Genomic DNA, 17792 nt, shown 5'->3' with positions numbered 1-17792 from the left:
GTACCGCTGTGATGACGGATCATGGTCTCATACTGCGAGGATGCTGTTACGTAGTGCGAATTTATATATGATGCTTTTCAACGTGTTTAGAATGTGCCCTGTCATCTCTGCTGCGATCCTCTCATAAACTTGTACGTAGTTCTCATTGTGCATAACTACAACTCTCTTCATCGATTCGGGACTTGAGGTTTTTATGAGCGTGTAGAAGCTCGATTGGTTTTCTGAAGCTTGATGTTCATGTGCGGTATCAACACGTGTGAATTGTATGCGTTTGAATTGCTCATCAATCAACGGTGTTGAAGTGAAGGCACTAGCGGCGGACAAGACGCGCCAGTCGAGAGCTTGGGCCTCTTCAAAGATTCGCGATGAACGCGATCACGCTGCAGTGATTGCTACCTGTAACGCGTTTTTTGTCTTTTCAATTACTTGGCTGCTGTCTATTCGCACACAATGACGAGCATAGACGATCTGTTCAAAAGCACAAACGGCTCGGCGAAGCGCAAGTACGAAAACCCAAGGGAAGCCGATCCGTCGCAAGCCTATAAATCCGCGAAACTCGAATCGAACAGCGACGTCAAGCGGTCGGCGCATGTAGCTGACGAGGAGGAGGATGATGACGACGATGAAGCTGGACCTTCGTTACCACCCGACATGGACGACGAGCCCGGAGACGATGACGAAGGCCGATTCTTTGGCGACGGGCTGGACGAGAATGCGAAAGATGCCATGGACTTTCTAGACGCACAGGACGGGGACGATGCTGTAAGAGAAGAGAAATACGATGCGGCATGGCTACGGAAACTGGCGCTCGGCTTTGAGAAGAAGGTCAACAAGAACTCGTCGCTGCGCGCAAAGTACGAGGACGATCCGCCAAAGTTCATGGAGTCGGAGGGCGACTTGGATGAGGCTATCAAGGGCCTCAGCATACTTTCAGAGCACCCGGAGCTGTATGACGAGTTTGCGAAGAACCCAGCGGCTGGCAAGTTGGTGGAGCTGCTGGCGCATGAGAACACAGACATCGCCATCGCCGCGATCGAGATGATATCGGAGCTCACAGACGAGGACGTGGCAGGGGAGCAAGAACAATGGGATGCGCTGGTCGCGGCTTTCTTGGAGGCTGATCTGCTCAGTCTGCTCATATCGAACTTCTCGCGCTTCGACGAGAGCGACTCGGCCGATGCATCAGGCGTGTACCACTCGCTCAGCGTCATCGAGAACCTGCTATCACAGCCCTCCAACACGGACATGCTAGGCCAAGAGACAAAACTCCTCACATGGCTCCTCGAACGAATACAAAAGCCCGAAAAGCCCACGTCGCAGAACAAGCAGTATGCCTCGGAAATCCTGTCCATCCTCACACAGTCGTCCCGCCTGAACCGCACCCGCATAGCCGAAGCCAACGGCGTCGAAGTCTTCCTCACAAATCTCGCTCCCTACCGGAGAGAGGACCCCGAGAAAGATAGCGATGAGGAGGAATACATGGAAAACCTCTTCAACTGCCTCTCCTCAATCGTCGAAGAACCCGCCGGAAAGACCAAATTCCTCGACGCAGAAGGTGTAGAGCTCTGCCTGCTCCTCGTCCGCGACGGCAAAACAAGCAAAAGCCGCGCCCTCAAAGTCCTCGACCACGCCTGCGGATACGCCGAGTCCCCAGCACCAACAGCAGCAGCTGTAGAAAATTCCAAAGACACACCCACCACCACCAACACCGCCCTCCCCATTTGCTCCGCCCTCGTCCAAGCCCGCGGCCTAAAACCCCTCTTCACAACCTTCTCCAAGACCAAAACCCACGACCCCACCCAAACAGAACACATCCTCGGCATCCTCGCCTCGCTCCTGCGCTCCCTCCCAGGAAACTCAGACCCGCGCTTCCGCCTGCTCGCCAAATTCCTCGAAAAAGACTGCGCAAAGATACACAAGCTAGTATCCCTGCGCAGGGAGTACGCGCGCCGCGTTGCGGACTTTGACGCCAGGCTGCGGGAGCGCGGGAAGGGACTGGACGCGGCGGAGCGGGAGGCGCTGGAGATGGAGAGTGTGGCTGCGAGGCTGAGTGAGGGGTTGTATTGCTTGGAGCGTGTGGATGTTATTCTTGCGTGGCTTGTTGCGGAGGATGAGGGGGCTAAGGGTGCGGTTGTGAAGGCGCTTGGGGAGAGGGATGAGGGGTTGGGGGAGCTGAGGGGGACGTTGGTGGCGCAACTTAATGGCGCGTTGGAGGTGGAGAGTGCGGAGCGGGAGATGCTGGAGGCGCTGATTGGGTTCTTGCAATGAGGTGTACACTAGATGTGACGATAGTTCATGTCTGGATGGTTTGGAATGCATTGTCCTAATCACAAGTACGCTGGTGTACAATTGCTTGACATATTTGCCTTGCTTGTGTGCAGGTCTGGAGATTCTTGATAATTTGATAGAACATCACTTGAATGACTGATAGGAGTAGATACAAATACAAATGAGTGTTATTTGTCTGCTATCCAACCCCCAGATTCACAACTTCCCCAACAAACACCAACTGCAACGCACCCAATAAATACAATCAACTTCCAGTACCCAACAATCAACCCAAGAGCAGTCCAAAAGGCAAAGCAAGCTCAACCACATCCACCAACAAGGCCGACTCAAACCCCTAAGGGCGAGTCAAAGCCCAGTTGATGGATGTAGGAGCGAGCTGTTACCAAACGTCCAACTCTTACACACCACGTCCCCAATCAACTCTCGACCTCGTCTCCAAGCCAAAACACACCCCAGCTCAGAACCTCACCCCCAACTTCCAACCAACACACAGGGCGCGACTCCAGACAAAGCAGCCCGAAGAGATAACGTAGCAGATGATCGTCCACACGACACACCCCCAGTAATGTCCGCCACTTGCCTGGATAACAGCGCCCGCGATCGGAATACCCGTAAGTGTGCTGAACGAGACAATAGTGTAGCAAGATGCGTAGTACCGTCCATATTGATTCGTATCACAAAGCTGGCCAACACACACCGGCGTGAGCGAGATATTAGAGCCCGACGCGAATCCAAAGATGACGGCGTAGACGATAGAGAGTGCCTTGATAGCAGCGGCCTGGGAAGACGTCGTCGGCGTGAGGAGAGACGCAGGTAGCCAAAGGGTCAAGGAAGTTGCGGCACACACGGCCAGCATAGCAATCATGCTGTTGAACCGACCAAACCTATCGGCGAAGAAGCCTGGCACCCATCGTCCAATACAACTTCCAGCGTTGAAGATCGCGACAAGTTGGTAGGAGAAAGCCGGGGACATGGCGCCCGTTGAAAGCGCAAAGGTAGTTAAATATGTGATAGGCACGAATAGAGCCCATTCCATGAAGAAGGTCCCCATTGTGACCAGCAGCAACGATCGATCGCGGAATATGCGGAAGTCGGGCATGACGGATTGCCCAGGTTTGGGCGGTAGCCGGGATCGGATCAGGAAACAAGCCACGCCGCAGCAAAAGATGAACATAAAACCAATGATGCGAGTTGCCCATGCAAAGCCGACTTTGGGAAAGAGTTGCTGCAAAGCCAGTGGGAGTATGACACCACCGAGCGAACCTCCCGCAGCTGCGATTCCCGTGGCGTTGCCTCGCTTCTTCAAGAAGAAATGACTGACGGCTGCGAATGCCGGAGTGAAGATTAGGGATGTACCCAGTCCGCCTACAACCCCGAACACGAGAAAAAAGTGCCAATACTTCGTACACAGCCCCAGAAGGAGCATCGAAGCACACAACAGTATACTACCGGCGAGGATGAGCAGTCTTGGTCCGTGGGCATCAAAGATGGGCCCGATCTGGAGTCCACAGAAGAACGCCAAAAATATGTACATTGAAAAGATCCAACTGATGGTACTCTCGCTGTAGTCCTTGAGTTGGTGCTCGGCGAGATAGGAATGGAAGATTCCCACTGTATTCATCAAGCCAAAAGCCGCTACGAGTCCAAGGAAGGATCCCAAAACGACGCTCCAGGCGGCAAGACCACCTTCAGGATATGATACTTCATCGTCGTGAGAAGTTACTGATTGGGTTTCTTCATCTCCGGCTGCAGTGCCGGTCCTGAGTTTCTCATTCGAAGTGTCCTGTACCGGGGCAGCGGCGGAGAGAGTTTGGTGTGGAGGGCATGTCGAGGGGCTGTTATCAGATGGCGGGATAGTAAACTCGGCGTTGGGAAATGTATTGACTCTCGTGAGTCGATTGCGTTCGGCAATTGTTGGTCCTGGCTTGCTGCCGTTACCCACGTCGCTCATACGAAACGCAGAATGATTCCGGTGTAAATGTAGGTTCAAGGTTTGATTGGGTGCGATATTGGAGCGTGGGTGATGTTTCGAGAGAGTAAGAGTCAGAGAACTACTGCACGGATTCGCGCTTGATCGAGTCTTAGTCCGTCAAAATCTATGACGCAATACAATCGACAATGTCGATATGTCTGTGTCCTCGGACGGTATGGTATTGAGGATTGAGGTTGCCAAAAGCTGGGGGATAGGGTGAGGTTATAAGTCATGACAACCCCCACATATCCGTAGGGCGTGGTACGCCGTTGTCGTAGAAGGCGTATAAAACTCGGCTAACTACCGCGATGCGGTATCGGCCGTAGCCGATGGAAAACTTTTCGACGATGGCTTTTCCGAAACCATGTGTGATTGGTGGAGCCTAACGAGACTAAAGACGTCGTCACATAGCTCTCAATGTGAGAGTAAACAAGTCCAAACGCCATGGTTGAAAACGCAATTGGGTATAAGGCCGTACAAGATGATGTAAGATGAGAATCGTGTTGTGTCGTCGTGTGTCATGTCGTGTCGTTTCGTCGTGTGTATTCGTAAATCATGTGTAAAATTTGAGCGTGGAGAAGAGTATGGAGAAGATCCTCAAACCGCGGTTTGGGGCTGGCAGGCATTGATGAGGTCGTTGTACTCTGGGAAGAGTATCTCGCGGAACTTCAGACGAAGCTCAGCAAACTCCTCATCGTGGAAGGTCTTGCCAGGGTGGCCGATTCGATATAGAGTTTCGACAGCATCCTTGCCAGACAATACATGACCCAGAAGGCCCTCAGTGATGGACACTGTCTTCGTCACATCAGTCGTGGCCTCGAGAATGGCATGCCAGAGGTGTGCCGGGGTCGACATCTTTGTTGGCTTCATCGCCGCCTGAGACGTCTTGGGTCCCGAGGAAACGGTACTAAAGGCGGAATCGTAGCGTATGGGGTCGTTGCTACGCCTACTATAGGGTGCCGCAGGCATCTGACTAACTCTTCCAGCAGGCGAAGCGCAGACGTTTGAGGTGCTGTGTTCTATACATTCCATCAGCAGTAATCGTTTGAGAGTGACATGAGTACTTACGAAGAACCTCGAGGAGTAACCCAGACTCATTCATGGCGGACTTGTCGTCCCTGAAGATGTCGTAGATAGGATTGGACGGGCACGACTGTATAGCCGAGGAGAGCACCAGATAGCTACCGCGAAGTTGCCAACGCTCATCGTGCGACATGTCACGATCTCGCGAAGCATACGTGGCCTTGAGCCTGGCGTCGAGAAGCTCGTGTAGGGTGTTGGAGGCCTTTCGTGTTCTCTCAGACGGTCCCTGTGGAGAGGTTAGCATGGACGCGTTATCGCGCAGGTTAGAGTCATTCAGGGTACTCACCTCGCTCACTTCAGTAGGTGCCGTCGACTCAGTGCTTGGCCGTGAGGAATCGTCATGCAAGAACTCGGTGCTCACTGTCTCGATTGAGGGCTCCGCAAAAGTGTAGTGCAGACTTCCAGTCTCTGCTATCGAGTCTCCAGAGGAGACCTGGCTTGTTTGTGAGGAGGCCTTCGCGTTCTTGAAGAGCCTGGTCTTGAGCTTGTTCCTGACATCTCTGATGTCGCGTCGGATAAGCTTGGATGTCCAACGCGCGTCGTATGGGAGAGGAGAGAACATGGCGATGATGAGATGAGGAAGGAGCCTTGTAACTGCAGTGGGATTGAAGTGACTAATGTGGAAGCTGGCGAGACGTGACAAAGACGATCAGGCAAGAGCTATGATGGAAAAGCTTGAATTTGATCAATTGGAAAGTGTATGTTGGATGGTGAAGTGATGAAAGGAAGCCGCTTATGAACCCAATACGTGGCTGGTGCGTCGCTGGGCAACAGACAAAGACAACGCGACCGAAGCTAGTGGTCGCTTTCACTAAAATAGATGGCTGGACATCGCGAAAGGGAAGGAATGGTAGTACCAGGCTGCGTGATGTGCAGGCCAACTATAATAGAAAGTATAACACATGATCCAGATATGCAAGAACCATATAGCCACCAACTGCAGCAGCGACCACTCCACCAGTCGCCCCTGAAGATTGCAGGTTAGATTTGAGGAAATGAGAAGCATTGTGCTTACCACCACGACACACGCCAGGCTGGGTAATGTTCAGAGGAAAGCAACGACTTGTCAATAATGGAGGATCAACGCCTAAGACGACTTCGAACTACAATATTCTCCTGGCCAGAAGACAAGAGGGAAAGCTGACAGGAAACACGACGACCGATGGAGTAACAAAACTGACAAACAGATGGACGTGTTGAAAAGGAACAGACATGCCAACACAAAAAGAACGATACCTACGCGAATACCTACAACTGCTACTCCACCAGCGATGTGTTCCCCGGAACCGCGTCCTCCATCCACCCCCCGAACCTCCACGGCTGCAGAAAATACCGGTCACTCCCTTCTCTTTCATCGCCCGTCTTCTCAACCTTGACCTAACGCCCCCTCGCACTCGGAACCTTCGCCGTCAGATCGTACGCACGCCAGCGATCCGTATTCGCACACGACGCAAGCTCATTTTCGAATCAGTGACACGATTCAATCTGCGGGCCCTCGACCTCCACCCTCACAGCTTCCTTACGACCAGCGAGCTCGGGGATAGGTGGTTGAACCCGTGTCATGTCCATGGGTACCCAGGCTGTGTTCAGAGGGAGAGCAGGCATCCATTTCCAGGGAGTGAGGGTACAAGCAAAGAAAGGGTATATACCGTCGTCGTTCGTGGTGCCTGGTGGGAATACATTGACGGTGAGTTGTGCGGGGGTACGTTGCCTTTAGGTGTTGGGAGCGTGGAGAAGGAGAAACGAGCGAGGTACTTTGGGATGTTCCAGTTCAAACGGCCATTATATACTGTGGTGCGTTGGGAGACGAAGATACGACTCAATCGGAGTGCTTTCTTGGAAATCTTGAGACGACCGCCGGCTGGTGGTTGAAGTACAGTGAAATTGCTCGGGATGAGCATGAGCTGGTCGTATGGGCCTGAGACCGTTCGATGGAGTTCTGCTAAAGCAAGTGCTCACATATCTCCCATAGGAATCAGACACGATACATTGGAGGCGGCAACTCCGAGTACTCCCTGATCGCTCACGTAAGACGAGACATAACTTCACTAACTCTAGCATCGAGCAGAGTTCGACCTACCGACCGACGTCTCACTATACCTCACAACCATAACACACCACAAACCCCGTGAATTCACCCAGATTCTCATCTGCCCACGCCTCTTCGAACGGATCGTATACGCCCTTCGGCAACTCGGTCAGTTTTACGAGCAGGATACAGGTCCCGGCCTTGAGCGTCCAGGATGCATCTCCGGCTGTTGAGCAGAGGCCATCACAAGACACACAGTCCGGTCGAGACTCGGGTGGAGGGCTACAAAGTTGAATGGCAAAAAACGCGTCGTCGTGGAAGAGATGACGTTGCAGGGCTGACGAGGTTACAGGGGTGAGAACAACCGTTCTGGTGGCTCGGCGGCTGTGGCGTCGCGTTCTCCGAGACGTTTGTAATCACAGTAGAAAAAAACTTGACTTGGGGTTGAGAAATGGACAGGATGACTTTTGAAGCGACAAGGGAGTAACACTTGACCTACATGACCGAGAATAACAGGAAATGAAGAGTAATAAGCAGATGGGTGCCAAGGATCAACACATACTGTATTCTTCAACACTCCATGTGTTGTACATTCACCTCATTGTACTATGTGAGTGCGCAAGAATCCTCGGACTGTGTAGAATCCGTACAAAGCCATTCTCACATCAGTCCGAGAATGATGGGAAAGCAAAACCCCCAGAACGAGGACAGACGTTCCTCGCCTTAGCCTGCTCACACAAGCCCTCCAAACAGCCAATTACACGCTCCCGCAGCATTTCTCCGCCCACGCGCGTCAAACCCAATCTTGAGTCTAAAAACCAACAAGCTTCCCTAATCAGCCCCCGCCACTTGGCTATTCACTTGGTCGCTGATTCGACTCCACACACACAGCCCACATACAACATCCACAACGGCAACCCAGAACTCGTCGAGCAAAGTGCAATGTGGATGTGCCCAAGCTCTAGATCTCATCTCCCTCCATCTAGAACCCCGAAGCGAACCAAACCATCTACTCCCAAGAAACATCCCTCCTTTCGACTCAACAAACTACCCGTGACCAAGGAAAGGGAGCCGCAACCCAGGGTCCATCCACCCATCCACCCATCCATCATCCATCCTCCCATCCTCCCATCCTTTCACCCGTACAATCCACCCAGCTAAACTCGCGTCTCCACGTGTATGCGCCCAATCCCCACCCCGTAGCACGCCGCCACAAGCGGTCTCGCTGTCGTGTGTCGTGCACCTCTAGTCCTGTACCGCGGAACGCATACCTAACAGGTAGGTTAGCCCCTCCACTAAGCGACGTGACATGCATTGCACCTTACGCCCCCCTGTTACATTACGAAGATGCAGGTTCTCGGCGTTCGGTGGCCGGAGCTTTGTCGCCGGGGATAATGTAATAGTGCGTTCCCAACAGAGTAATATGGAATTTCAATCGCATAATTTGATTTCTCGGGAAATTTGGATTGTGTAAGGGCTTCAATTGGTAGTTACCTTCTCACGTGGACCTGCTGCTGCTGCTTATTTTCTGGGGATTGTCTACGTGTAGCGTCGTGTGTGGTGGTGGTGATAATGATGATAGTGGTGGTGGTGCCTTAGTAAGACAATACCTACCGGTAATTCTCCCACGATTATTAAACTTCCCGCAAGAGACGCGTCGTCTAATCGCGCCCCAGACAGAGACCCTGACTCCAAACAAATCATTGGGGGAATGGAGGAGTGGGGGAAGGTAAAGTGTAAAACGCAAGTGTCAACTTGCAGCACGCAGCGCCATGATTGGACAATTGGAAGGAAAAAAAGCGGGTATACGTAAGCCAACCGCCGCACATCCACATCCTCGCAAACCACAAGTCACGCACCCCTACAGCTTTTCCACTTCACATCGTAGTCGATATACCTACCTAGGCGCCATCCACTCCACTCCACCTAGGTATTCCATTCACATTGGGCCCCTCCCCCAATCACCACATCACATCACATGGCATAACCATACACATGGCGTCGCCGGCATAGCCCGACCCCCAAAAACCCAACTATGACTAAAGCCTAACCCCGAAACCGCAAAACAAACCAGTCTAGCACATCTCGCAGGCCGTCAACGCCGACGACGCCGACGACCAAGAGCAAGGGCAAGGGAAGAGCCGCAAGCCTGGGCATGCAGAAGCGGGAACGCGAAAGAAACAAGCCTCCTCTCGCCAGTGTGGGTCCCCCTCGGTAATTGGACCGCAGAACATTCCACACTACCTTCCACCAATCGAGCATGCCATGCGGGCTGGGGGCGTGTTGCGCAACACGGCTGGCACGGCTGGCATGTTTTTTTGCTTGGCGATGGCGCCAGGTTGCTGGTCACCTGGTCTTGCTCGAGCCGCGTTGAATGGTTGGGGGGAGGCACTGCTTACTTGCTTACCTGCCTACTCTACTTCACTAGGTGGGCGATCAGGAGCGGTGTGTGTGTGTAGCGTACGGAGAGTGGATGCGCTTCGGGAATCTCACGGGATGATGGGTCCAGGGATCTGGTGTTTTGGGCTGTTCGCCCGTCTGGAGTTTAGCGAGTGGTAGACCATGTTTGCGCCATTGTCGATGTAGTAGGTGTTTAAGAACCAGCGGAGATAAAAATGTCTCAGAATGCGTGTTTTGGGACCGTAAATGGTGTGTGAGACTAGCTCATTTCCCCTGCATAATTCGAGTACATATCGAGATCCAGAATCCGAAGTTGACGAGAGGAGTTTACGTCCTCACTTGGGGCGGTGAGTTCCAAATTGAACATGGAGTCCCTGATTCCGAAAACAAGCCGTGTTAAAGATGTAGAGTGTAGCATTACGAGACCCTCGATTCCCCTTTTGGGGAAACCGACAATGGAAACTCCTCGATCTATGGACATTTCAGCCTATCCCCCAGTCCCACAAACTCAATGAAAAACCAATCAAGTGTGTATATTCCCAGGAGGCAGCGCATAGGCCTTTGAAACTTTGAAAAACCCGCTTCATAAAAACTTTTTGTGGTCGTGCCGTTGAAACGCCGTGCACCGTCGAAAGATCCATGTCTAACGATTGCAAAAAAAAACAATAACAAAAACAACCCAAGGGTAATCCCGCCATCAGTACAATAAAGGAAAAGCCAACAATCACTTAGAACACCTCTTTATGCACATCAGGTCGTCAGACCTGGCTCTGGGCCGGTCAAAGAAGACGTGCGTCTAAAAGAGATGTACAGGAAGTTAAGGCGTCGTATACAAAACGACATGAAATCCAAGAACCAGAACTGGCCGTTATCATGGTCAGGTCTTCAACGTGAAGTACCATGGTGAGTGTAGTAGGAGATGCAGGAATCCAAACGTAACTTTTTGCGTCGTAGAGGATGCGGGTGCGCCGGAGTAGGGAACAAAACCAAATTCTATACGCGAGATTCGCCGTGATTGTCGCAGTTGGCAACATCGGGTATCAGGGATTAGTAACGTAGAAAGTAAGCCGGAGCCGCGCGGGGGACCATGATGAGAAAGGTAAATAACAAACGACCAGGACCAGCATCTTAAAATATCGATGCTGGGTCGATCCCGCCCATCCCAGCGCCTGCAACGTTTGCATTCTGCAGGTTCTGGAGATTTGGAAGATTGCCAGCAAGGCCAAGCTTTTGAAGCGCGAGCTCAGGATTGCAATGTGGCGCGTGTGAGCGGTGATACTTGAGGCCGTTGAGATTCTTGTAGCGTTTGCCACAGACCTCGCAACGATATGGCTTCTCCTTCTCCATACCCACAGTCCCAGGGTAGGGAATGGATGTGAGAGGGTCGACAATAGAGAAGGAACCGTCATCGTTCTCCTTGAGTTGCTGGTTCTGATGGCCGTGCTGTTTGTGGTACTTAAGACCGTTTTGGTTCTTGTAAGCCTTTTCACAGCCAATGACTGGGCACTTGAATGGCTTGACCTCCTCGGGGAAAGGAAACTGTGGTATGCTGGCCCCATTCAGAAGCTGCTGTTCTCGCATTCTCCGTGCAAGCTCGCTCTGGTCGTTTCCACCAAGCTGGTAGTTCTTGAGTGCTGCCTGAAGTTGTGTTTGGGTGAGTCCGGCGCCCTGCTTGCTGAAAAGACGCTTCCCTGGCTGGTCGATGGTGCCGTTGTTGTCAAACCCAGACATGCCAAAGTTGTTGTTGTTGAAGCCCATGTTCATGTTCATGTTCATACCCATGCCCATATCCATGCCCATCATCGGATTGAAGTTGAAGTCCATGTCCAGTTCTGCTGGCGTGCCGGGATGCGAAGACTCGGGTGAAGTCAGGTTGTGAGTATTTTGCATCGACACTGTACCGAGGGTGGGGGTGTTGACGGACGAGACCGTAGGGTTGTTCTGGAGGCCGAACTGCTGCGATGCTGATGGGGTGGTGGGTGTCGATGTGCGCAGGCCCTGGTGCTGCATCGTGTTGGCGAGGTTGACGTTCAGCTGTGGCAATTGCTGGCTCTGGTTGAACTGAGCCGGCTGGACAGGGAATTGGGTGGGCATCTCGTCGATAGGGGCAAGAGTGTCGAAGTCCATGCCGTCCATCTCCATGTCCATGTCCTCCAGCGAGTCGACGTCCTGCACGGTCGACAGATTGGATCGACTGACTGAGCCAAGGCGCTGGCGGGAGCCTCCTATGGATCCCGAGCGGGGATGGAAGCCGTGCTGCGTGTTCATGGCGGGCTCGCCCTGTGTCTGGCCTGGCGCTATTGAGTTCGACGGGGCGCCCGATGTGGTGGGGAGGCCGTTCTGTGCGGGCTGTGAGGTGCGAGAGGCGGGCGCGTTGGCGTGCGTCTCCTCAAAATGCTGGAGCAGGTCGTGCAGCGAGGCCAGGGTGAGGCCGCAGCACGTGAAGTCTTTCATAAAGGCAGCCTCCATTTTGGGGAGATACGACGACGAGTGGTAGGATGGCGATTGGTTGTTGAAGGGTGCAGGAGAAGTACCCGCCATCATGATGCTGTTTCGTGCTGCGTTAGCGCGACGTCCGAGTGTCAAGTGCGCGGGAGGCGATTGGCGAAACTTACTCATCACGAAGCCAGGACCCGCCGCCAACAGAGACGCCACCCCAGCTCATGCCGCCGCCAAGACTGCCCATGTTCTGGCTCTCGCGGCGCGGGCGGTCGCGCATGGAGATGGGGCGGGCGCCGCTGCCGTAGAAGGACGAGCCGAGCATGTTGCTCATGGAGCTCTGGCGGTCGCCCATGCTCGGGCGGGCGTCGCGCGAGAAGTCGAGGCCGCCATGTTGGTGGTGCTGGTGGGGGGTGGCGCTCAGGTCGCGGTTGGCCTCGGCCTCGCGCAGGGCCGAAGTCAGGTTGGACGTCTGGTTCTGCGGGGAGTGGGAGCCGAAGCGCGGGGGCGTCTGGATGTCGATGGGGGAGGCGATTTGGGCCATGGCGTGCAGCAGGCCGTGGGGCGGCGGGCTGTCGGAGAACAGCGGGAGGGTGCAGTCGCCGGCGTCCTCGAACAGCAGGTCCTGGCCGGGCAGGCGGCTGGCCACCAGCTCGTGCGGCTTGCGGTGCCACGGGCTGGAACTCGACCGCGACCTCGCGTGCTGGCTGCGGCGGCCGAAGTGCGGCGACGACGGCTCGACGGGCGTGCTGACCGGAGTGCTGGCGGCGGTGCTTTCGCGGGGCGAGTGCGAGAGGGGCGGCGGCGACGTCTCGTGGGAATCCAGGATCGCGGTGACGGGGAGCAGTGGGCAGGAGTAGCAATGCGGCCGCGATGCTCGGGGCAGAGTTGGCGGGCAGACGTCCGGGGCACGGGCGGGCTATATGCTCGCGGCGGCAGGCGGTGACGGCGTAGTCGCTGCGACGAAGCCTTAGCTACTTGGTTCGGTCGTATCCCTGGCAGATGCGGCCAATGGTGCAGGCGCGCTAGAGTGCTTCTTGCGTCGCTGTCACGGAAGGTGCAAGTCTGACGACGGAAGGAGCGATCCACGGTGCTTGCGGCGGGCGGGCGAGGGCAGGGTGAGTGGGCAATGGCTCGAGGCGCTGCTCGACGACGGACAGGCGCCTTTATGAAGATGTCCGCCCGTCTGTCGCTACTTGCAGCGGACTTTCCGGCCGAGGCTGGCAACTTTTTGGTACTCTACCACGGCGCACGGCCAATGCAATCAATGGGACGCTGGGGCGCTGGGACGCTCCAGTGCTAGCATGTACTGGCTGTCACGCCGCGGCCTTGCAAGCAACCCCAGCTCGCAGCGCGCAGCTCGCAGCTCGTAGCTCGTAGCTCGAGGCGTGCTGTTTCCGAGCAATGCACCGCTCTCCACCACTCCGCGCACCCTTCCACTCCTCCCACGCCTTCCAGAAGCCCAGCGTCGTGTCGTGCCTTCTCCACGCCTTCACGCGTGCGTCCTACGTCAACGACCGAAGAACGGCCGGTGCCGTCTCTAACCCACTACAGCAATATTCAGCACTCAATTGCCGACACTACTGTGCATCTGCCTACCGCTGGACCCGCCTCGCCAGCAGACGTAGGAGCCAGCCTGCCTTGCTGCGTGAGTGATGCGTGCTGAGGCTTTGCTGGTGGTCCACGCACGAACGCCTCATGTCGTCTCCATCCAGTGCTGGCTGCATCGCCGTCAACCTGCCCCAGCCCTAGCCCAAGCCCATACCATACTCACTGACTCACGCCCCTCGCCCTCCGTCTGCCCTAGCAACACCAGCTCCCATCAACCGCCTCTTGCGCCTGTCCCAAAGTGACTTCGCTACCATGCCGTGACTTTGGCCGTCGGCCAAGTCGGCAGAATGCATGTACGCTATTAGCTAACTTGTATCTACCCAGGATTGGCTGGCCAAAGTACCTTCGGCTGCTCGACTGCCTTTGTCCTGGTCGCCACCAGCCGTCTTACACATCATGCAGGGCACGTTTGAGCTAGGCATATGTGGTACGCACTCACTCACAAGCTTTCCATGCTGATAGTCGAGGCTTGGGAGCAAGAACTTGCCTACATATTATATTGAGGAGAGGCTTGTATGCTTCGAAGCCATGCTAGGTATTGTGGTATCTAGCTTTCGTCTCGCGGCCAAAAATACTCCGTCCACCATTGAATATATTGTGGATCCGCATTGAGCCGATCAGCCACAAGCTGCGACACCACCTGAATCTTGTGCCGCCTACCCACCTAGTCCTTACTATCGTCGCCCTGGAACAAGTAATCCTCTTCATTGCCTGGGGTCAGATCAGGATTGATGAAACGATGCTGGGTAGACTCAAAATAACTAAGATGCTTGTCGCCATAAAAACCATCCCCAGAGTCGGGTTGTCGTCGGGTCATCGAGCGACTCTCCGACACCTACTCCACACCAGCGCTTCACAGGTTGTATTATGCATGCGCCGCACATAGGTCAAGCCGCACGCTTGCTGTCAAAACATCTTTTCAAAGCCTCGTGGCTATTTGCCGAACACCGGGGTTTCGCCTGAGGTCAGCAAGTCAGCAAGCATGCCCACGTCCAATTATGGTTCGTCCTGTTTATAAAAAACCGTTGACTGGACCCTGCAGCGGCTCTTCTTCTCACGCTTTGACCAAACAAAGTCTCTCGACCGGTATTATGTTCATCCTGCAGTACGTCAATGCGCAATTGACACTGTCTACTGCCCGTCTAATTCGTTTCCATCACCTCCTGTACAATGGATACGAAGTCACTCATCAACCCGAGACAATGTTGGTGCCCGGGCAAATGCGGCTAGCACACAAATTTCAGGGCGGAACTGGCAGCGGAACAGTGCTAACCGATGCCAAGGTACTACCTTTTCTTGGAAGATATTTCCGGGCGAACCATGTTGGACAATCTTACTGGGCGTTACAGCTCTGCCCCTCCATAATAGGCCAGCGGCATTGCGTCCGAAGAGTGCAATATTCCAAACGTCACTTTGTTATCATTCTACACTCTACAATACTTCAGCTCCGATCTGATTCGTCACTATCTCGCCTGCCTCGAACCTACAGCGAGGGGCATCCTGGATAGTGGTTCGTTGTTAGCAGGTCAGGCGAGCAAACAACGCGCACCTTGAGTGACAACAAATGCAGCATTGCATTAGGACTGCATTGCATCTTCCTGCTAGACAATCTGACTGCGCCGCACGTTTCCACTAGACATAGGTAATATCGACGTCTACCATACAGTAGCGTGGCCCCATATGCATTGCCTAAATCCGAACGATCCCCTTAGTCTCGTCATCTCCCAATCTAACCATCTGTCTCCTTGCACATTGATACACTATGGGCGATGCGTTCGAAAGTCAGACACCACAACATAAAAACGACACTGTTCTTCAGTCGCGATTGCCATGCGACTACGAGAGGTTTCATGAGCAGTCGACCTGTGTTGAGCGTTGAAGGACCAATATAAATCCGGCATTATGGTTATGACTGGCAGCTGACCTACATCCAGGAACTACAGATCTACCTCGATCCCTCGACACTTATTCAACATCCTGGTCTAACGCCTAACGAAAGCACGCTCTGACTTGCGTCGATGATCATGAGGTTGCTCATATCCGATACCGGCATGGCTGATCTTTTATTTCTATGACAATGCTGCAGCCGCACTCACACATGAACCTATCTACGGTCCGTTCCTGCATTGGCGTCGTTGCGGCTCTTTTACCAAAGGCACCGACTTCTGCACATTGTGTAGACCCCCATTGGCTAGCACGGTGCTATTTAGTATGGTCCTTGCTCAACGGAGTCTCCCACTCGGTTCGATGTGTTCCGATCTATTCTTCGACATCTTGCAGCCTTTCATAGGTTTACGTGCGATTGGTGGCTCGGCAATCCAGCCTATGACTGGAATTGAAGCTGAAGCTGTGCTTACGCATGCATCCGTTTCGACGTACTTGCGAATGTCACAACCCTAGACAGCTCAGCCCGTGTTATCTACTGCCAAGGTAAACTGGCTACAAGCTGCATCTCTGACCTCGTTCTAGCATACCCCTAGCAGCCCTTTCGGTCCGACCTTTGTTCCCAGATCTTGCTATCGGATGTGATCACAGCGTTACTCGGAAGCCATCCGTCTCAAGCTCGATGTCCCAAGCTGTGACCTCTAAGCCGCGCGGTTTACCACATACGACGTTCCGGTACATTTTACAATTCAAGCTTTGTGATCGGAGCGTCGTGAAACTAGTGGGAGGAGCTCATCGGCCCTTCTCCGACGCCCGAGCGCGTCGAAGGATCAACGGCCTGACGTCAAGTGTCGCCGATGGGGTAGATGATGAGGGGCTCACCGTTAAGAATGATGGAGATATGATTAGTTCAATGGTGAGCTGTCATGGAACCGGTAATTTTCCGGTTGGCTCTAAAGGTACGACTCATTTTAATGCAGGTATACGAGAAAAAGCAGACTCATTGATTGGCTGGCTGAGGATGCTTCGTTTGCGGGGAAGTGCATGACCGTATTCCTATATCACCCTTGGTGGGATACGTCAACCTTATCCTACCGACATCTGCTCAGGCAGCTCTTAGTACGATAGTTCATCGCCGTAACTCCCTATCGGCTATTAAGTGTGTACGTCACAATCACATCGTGATTGTGATAACGATGCACTGTACGCTATCGATCGATATATTAGTTCACGAACCGGTCTCGCATGGGGTTGTCCAACTAGATCGGCTGTAGGATGATGCATGCGTACGTACACCTTGCGTATCAGCTAACGTTTGACACACGGAGAGCCCCAAACGCCCAGTAGCTGGTATGTGAAATACGCAACAGGCTATCTCTGTATTCTTTGTCGATGTCAATCACGACAACACCACATCTAGCCTCTCACCTCAACTTTCATTTTACTCAAAGTCTCATGTTTACACCGTTTCTCTCTGTCTGCACTTTGTATCCAATCACCTATCCAACGGTTTTTACCAGACGTCATGTCATGCACACTCTCAAAAAACAAACTCTCATATATTCAGATTCCCCATCTCCATTCGTCCGCACATGTAAAAGTCAAGCACCAATCTGGCAGAACCACGACTCACCTACTTTCCAACATCCCCGCCTTCCAACAAAAAAAAGCAAAAAAGCAAAACAGAAAATCCTACACCCAGTTGGAAAGAACAGCAGTTCGACAAGATAACGACAATGACTTGCATGCGCGGTAAGCTAATTCCATGCGCGACATACGGAACATGACGCAATTAATCCTGGCTGTGTTGACTCGAACTGCTCCGTGGGCATCTGATTGGTCCGTGGGCATTTCCTTGTATCTTTGATTGTCGCTTTACGTTCATGAGGTGTAGTGTTTCAGAGGAACAAAGGATATTGCTGGGGAATGGCGGATTCCCAGATAATATCAACCTCTTTTCCGCGGACACTGTTTTTGAACGACCCGGGTTTGTTTTCTCAGGAGTGCTGGGCTGGGTGAACAGATATTCATTTATTCATTCACATGGACACACATCCAGTCGTCCCTACTTTCTCGGAGAACATC

The 17792-nt window shown here is 53.4% G+C and overlaps 7 protein-coding genes across 7 annotated transcripts; 3 read left to right on the top strand and 4 right to left on the bottom strand.

Moving 5' to 3' along the window:
• The first annotated feature begins 389 nt into the window (after nt 1-389).
• P153DRAFT_343115 (DUF1716-domain-containing protein) lies at nt 390-2466 on the top strand. Its single transcript, XM_033665992.1, has one exon. The coding sequence runs from the start codon at nt 451-453 to the stop codon at nt 2266-2268; it is 1818 nt and encodes a 605-aa protein (XP_033522419.1). The 5' UTR covers nt 390-450; the 3' UTR covers nt 2269-2466.
• A 280-nt stretch (nt 2467-2746) lies between these two features.
• Nucleotides 2747-3910, bottom strand: P153DRAFT_294342 (MFS general substrate transporter; the record flags this gene model as incomplete). The annotated part of the gene is made up of 1 exon (XM_033663951.1): nt 2747-3910. The coding sequence occupies one exon, from the start codon at nt 3908-3910 to the stop codon at nt 2747-2749; it is 1164 nt and encodes a 387-aa protein (XP_033522418.1).
• A 948-nt stretch (nt 3911-4858) lies between these two features.
• Nucleotides 4859-5906, bottom strand: P153DRAFT_294026 (uncharacterized protein; the record flags this gene model as incomplete). Its single annotated transcript, XM_033663932.1, has 3 exons — nt 4859-5273; nt 5326-5556; nt 5659-5906. The coding sequence occupies 3 exons, from the start codon at nt 5904-5906 to the stop codon at nt 4859-4861; spliced, it is 894 nt and encodes a 297-aa protein (XP_033522417.1).
• A 547-nt stretch (nt 5907-6453) lies between these two features.
• On the bottom strand, nt 6454-7586 carry P153DRAFT_46925 (uncharacterized protein). The gene is made up of 2 exons (XM_033673216.1): nt 7425-7586; nt 6454-7359 (listed from the first exon to the last, which is right to left on the bottom strand). The coding sequence occupies exon 2, from the start codon at nt 7243-7245 to the stop codon at nt 6931-6933; it is 315 nt and encodes a 104-aa protein (XP_033522416.1). The 5' UTR covers nt 7246-7359; nt 7425-7586; the 3' UTR covers nt 6454-6930.
• A 3315-nt stretch (nt 7587-10901) lies between these two features.
• On the bottom strand, nt 10902-14277 carry P153DRAFT_358167 (uncharacterized protein; the record flags this gene model as incomplete). The annotated part of the gene is made up of 7 exons (XM_033666774.1): nt 10902-12321; nt 12389-12919; nt 12967-13398; nt 13645-13760; nt 13812-13960; nt 14167-14237; nt 14267-14277. 7 exons carry the CDS (start codon nt 14275-14277, stop codon nt 10902-10904), a joined length of 2730 nt encoding a protein of 909 aa, XP_033522415.1.
• Nucleotides 14278-14676: 399 nt separating this feature from the next.
• P153DRAFT_46808 (uncharacterized protein) lies at nt 14677-15613 on the top strand. The gene has a single exon (XM_033673214.1). It carries the CDS (start codon nt 14822-14824, stop codon nt 15329-15331), a length of 510 nt encoding a protein of 169 aa, XP_033522414.1. The 5' UTR covers nt 14677-14821; the 3' UTR covers nt 15332-15613.
• A 638-nt stretch (nt 15614-16251) lies between these two features.
• P153DRAFT_46821 (uncharacterized protein) lies at nt 16252-17394 on the top strand. The gene is made up of 3 exons (XM_033673215.1): nt 16252-16666; nt 16749-17057; nt 17275-17394. The coding sequence occupies exons 1-2, from the start codon at nt 16390-16392 to the stop codon at nt 16979-16981; spliced, it is 510 nt and encodes a 169-aa protein (XP_033522413.1). The 5' UTR covers nt 16252-16389; the 3' UTR covers nt 16982-17057; nt 17275-17394.
• The last annotated feature ends 398 nt before the right edge of the window (nt 17395-17792 follow it).

This window comes from Dothidotthia symphoricarpi, assembly GCF_010015815.1.
Source record: "Dothidotthia symphoricarpi CBS 119687 unplaced genomic scaffold P153scaffold_13, whole genome shotgun sequence".
NCBI lineage: Eukaryota > Fungi > Ascomycota > Dothideomycetes > Pleosporales > Dothidotthiaceae > Dothidotthia > Dothidotthia symphoricarpi.
The sequence above is the reverse complement of the archived record's forward strand: the minus strand, read 5'-3'. Positions and strand labels throughout refer to the sequence as shown.

Excerpts from the sequence above, each read along its gene's own strand:
- P153DRAFT_343115 (XM_033665992.1), top strand. The coding sequence starts at position 451 with ATGACGAGCATAGACGATCTGTTCAAAAGCACAAACGGCTCGGCGAAG.
- P153DRAFT_46925 (XM_033673216.1), bottom strand. The coding sequence starts at position 7,245 with ATGCTCATCCCGAGCAATTTCACTGTACTTCAACCACCAGCCGGCGGT.
- P153DRAFT_46808 (XM_033673214.1), top strand. The coding sequence starts at position 14,822 with ATGGTTCGTCCTGTTTATAAAAAACCGTTGACTGGACCCTGCAGCGGC.
- P153DRAFT_46821 (XM_033673215.1), top strand. The coding sequence starts at position 16,390 with ATGTCCCAAGCTGTGACCTCTAAGCCGCGCGGTTTACCACATACGACG. Across the intron at positions 16,667-16,748 it reads TTTTCCGGTTGGCTCTAAAG|TGCATGACCGTATTCCTATA; the intron begins GTACGACTCATT and ends TTTGCGGGGAAG.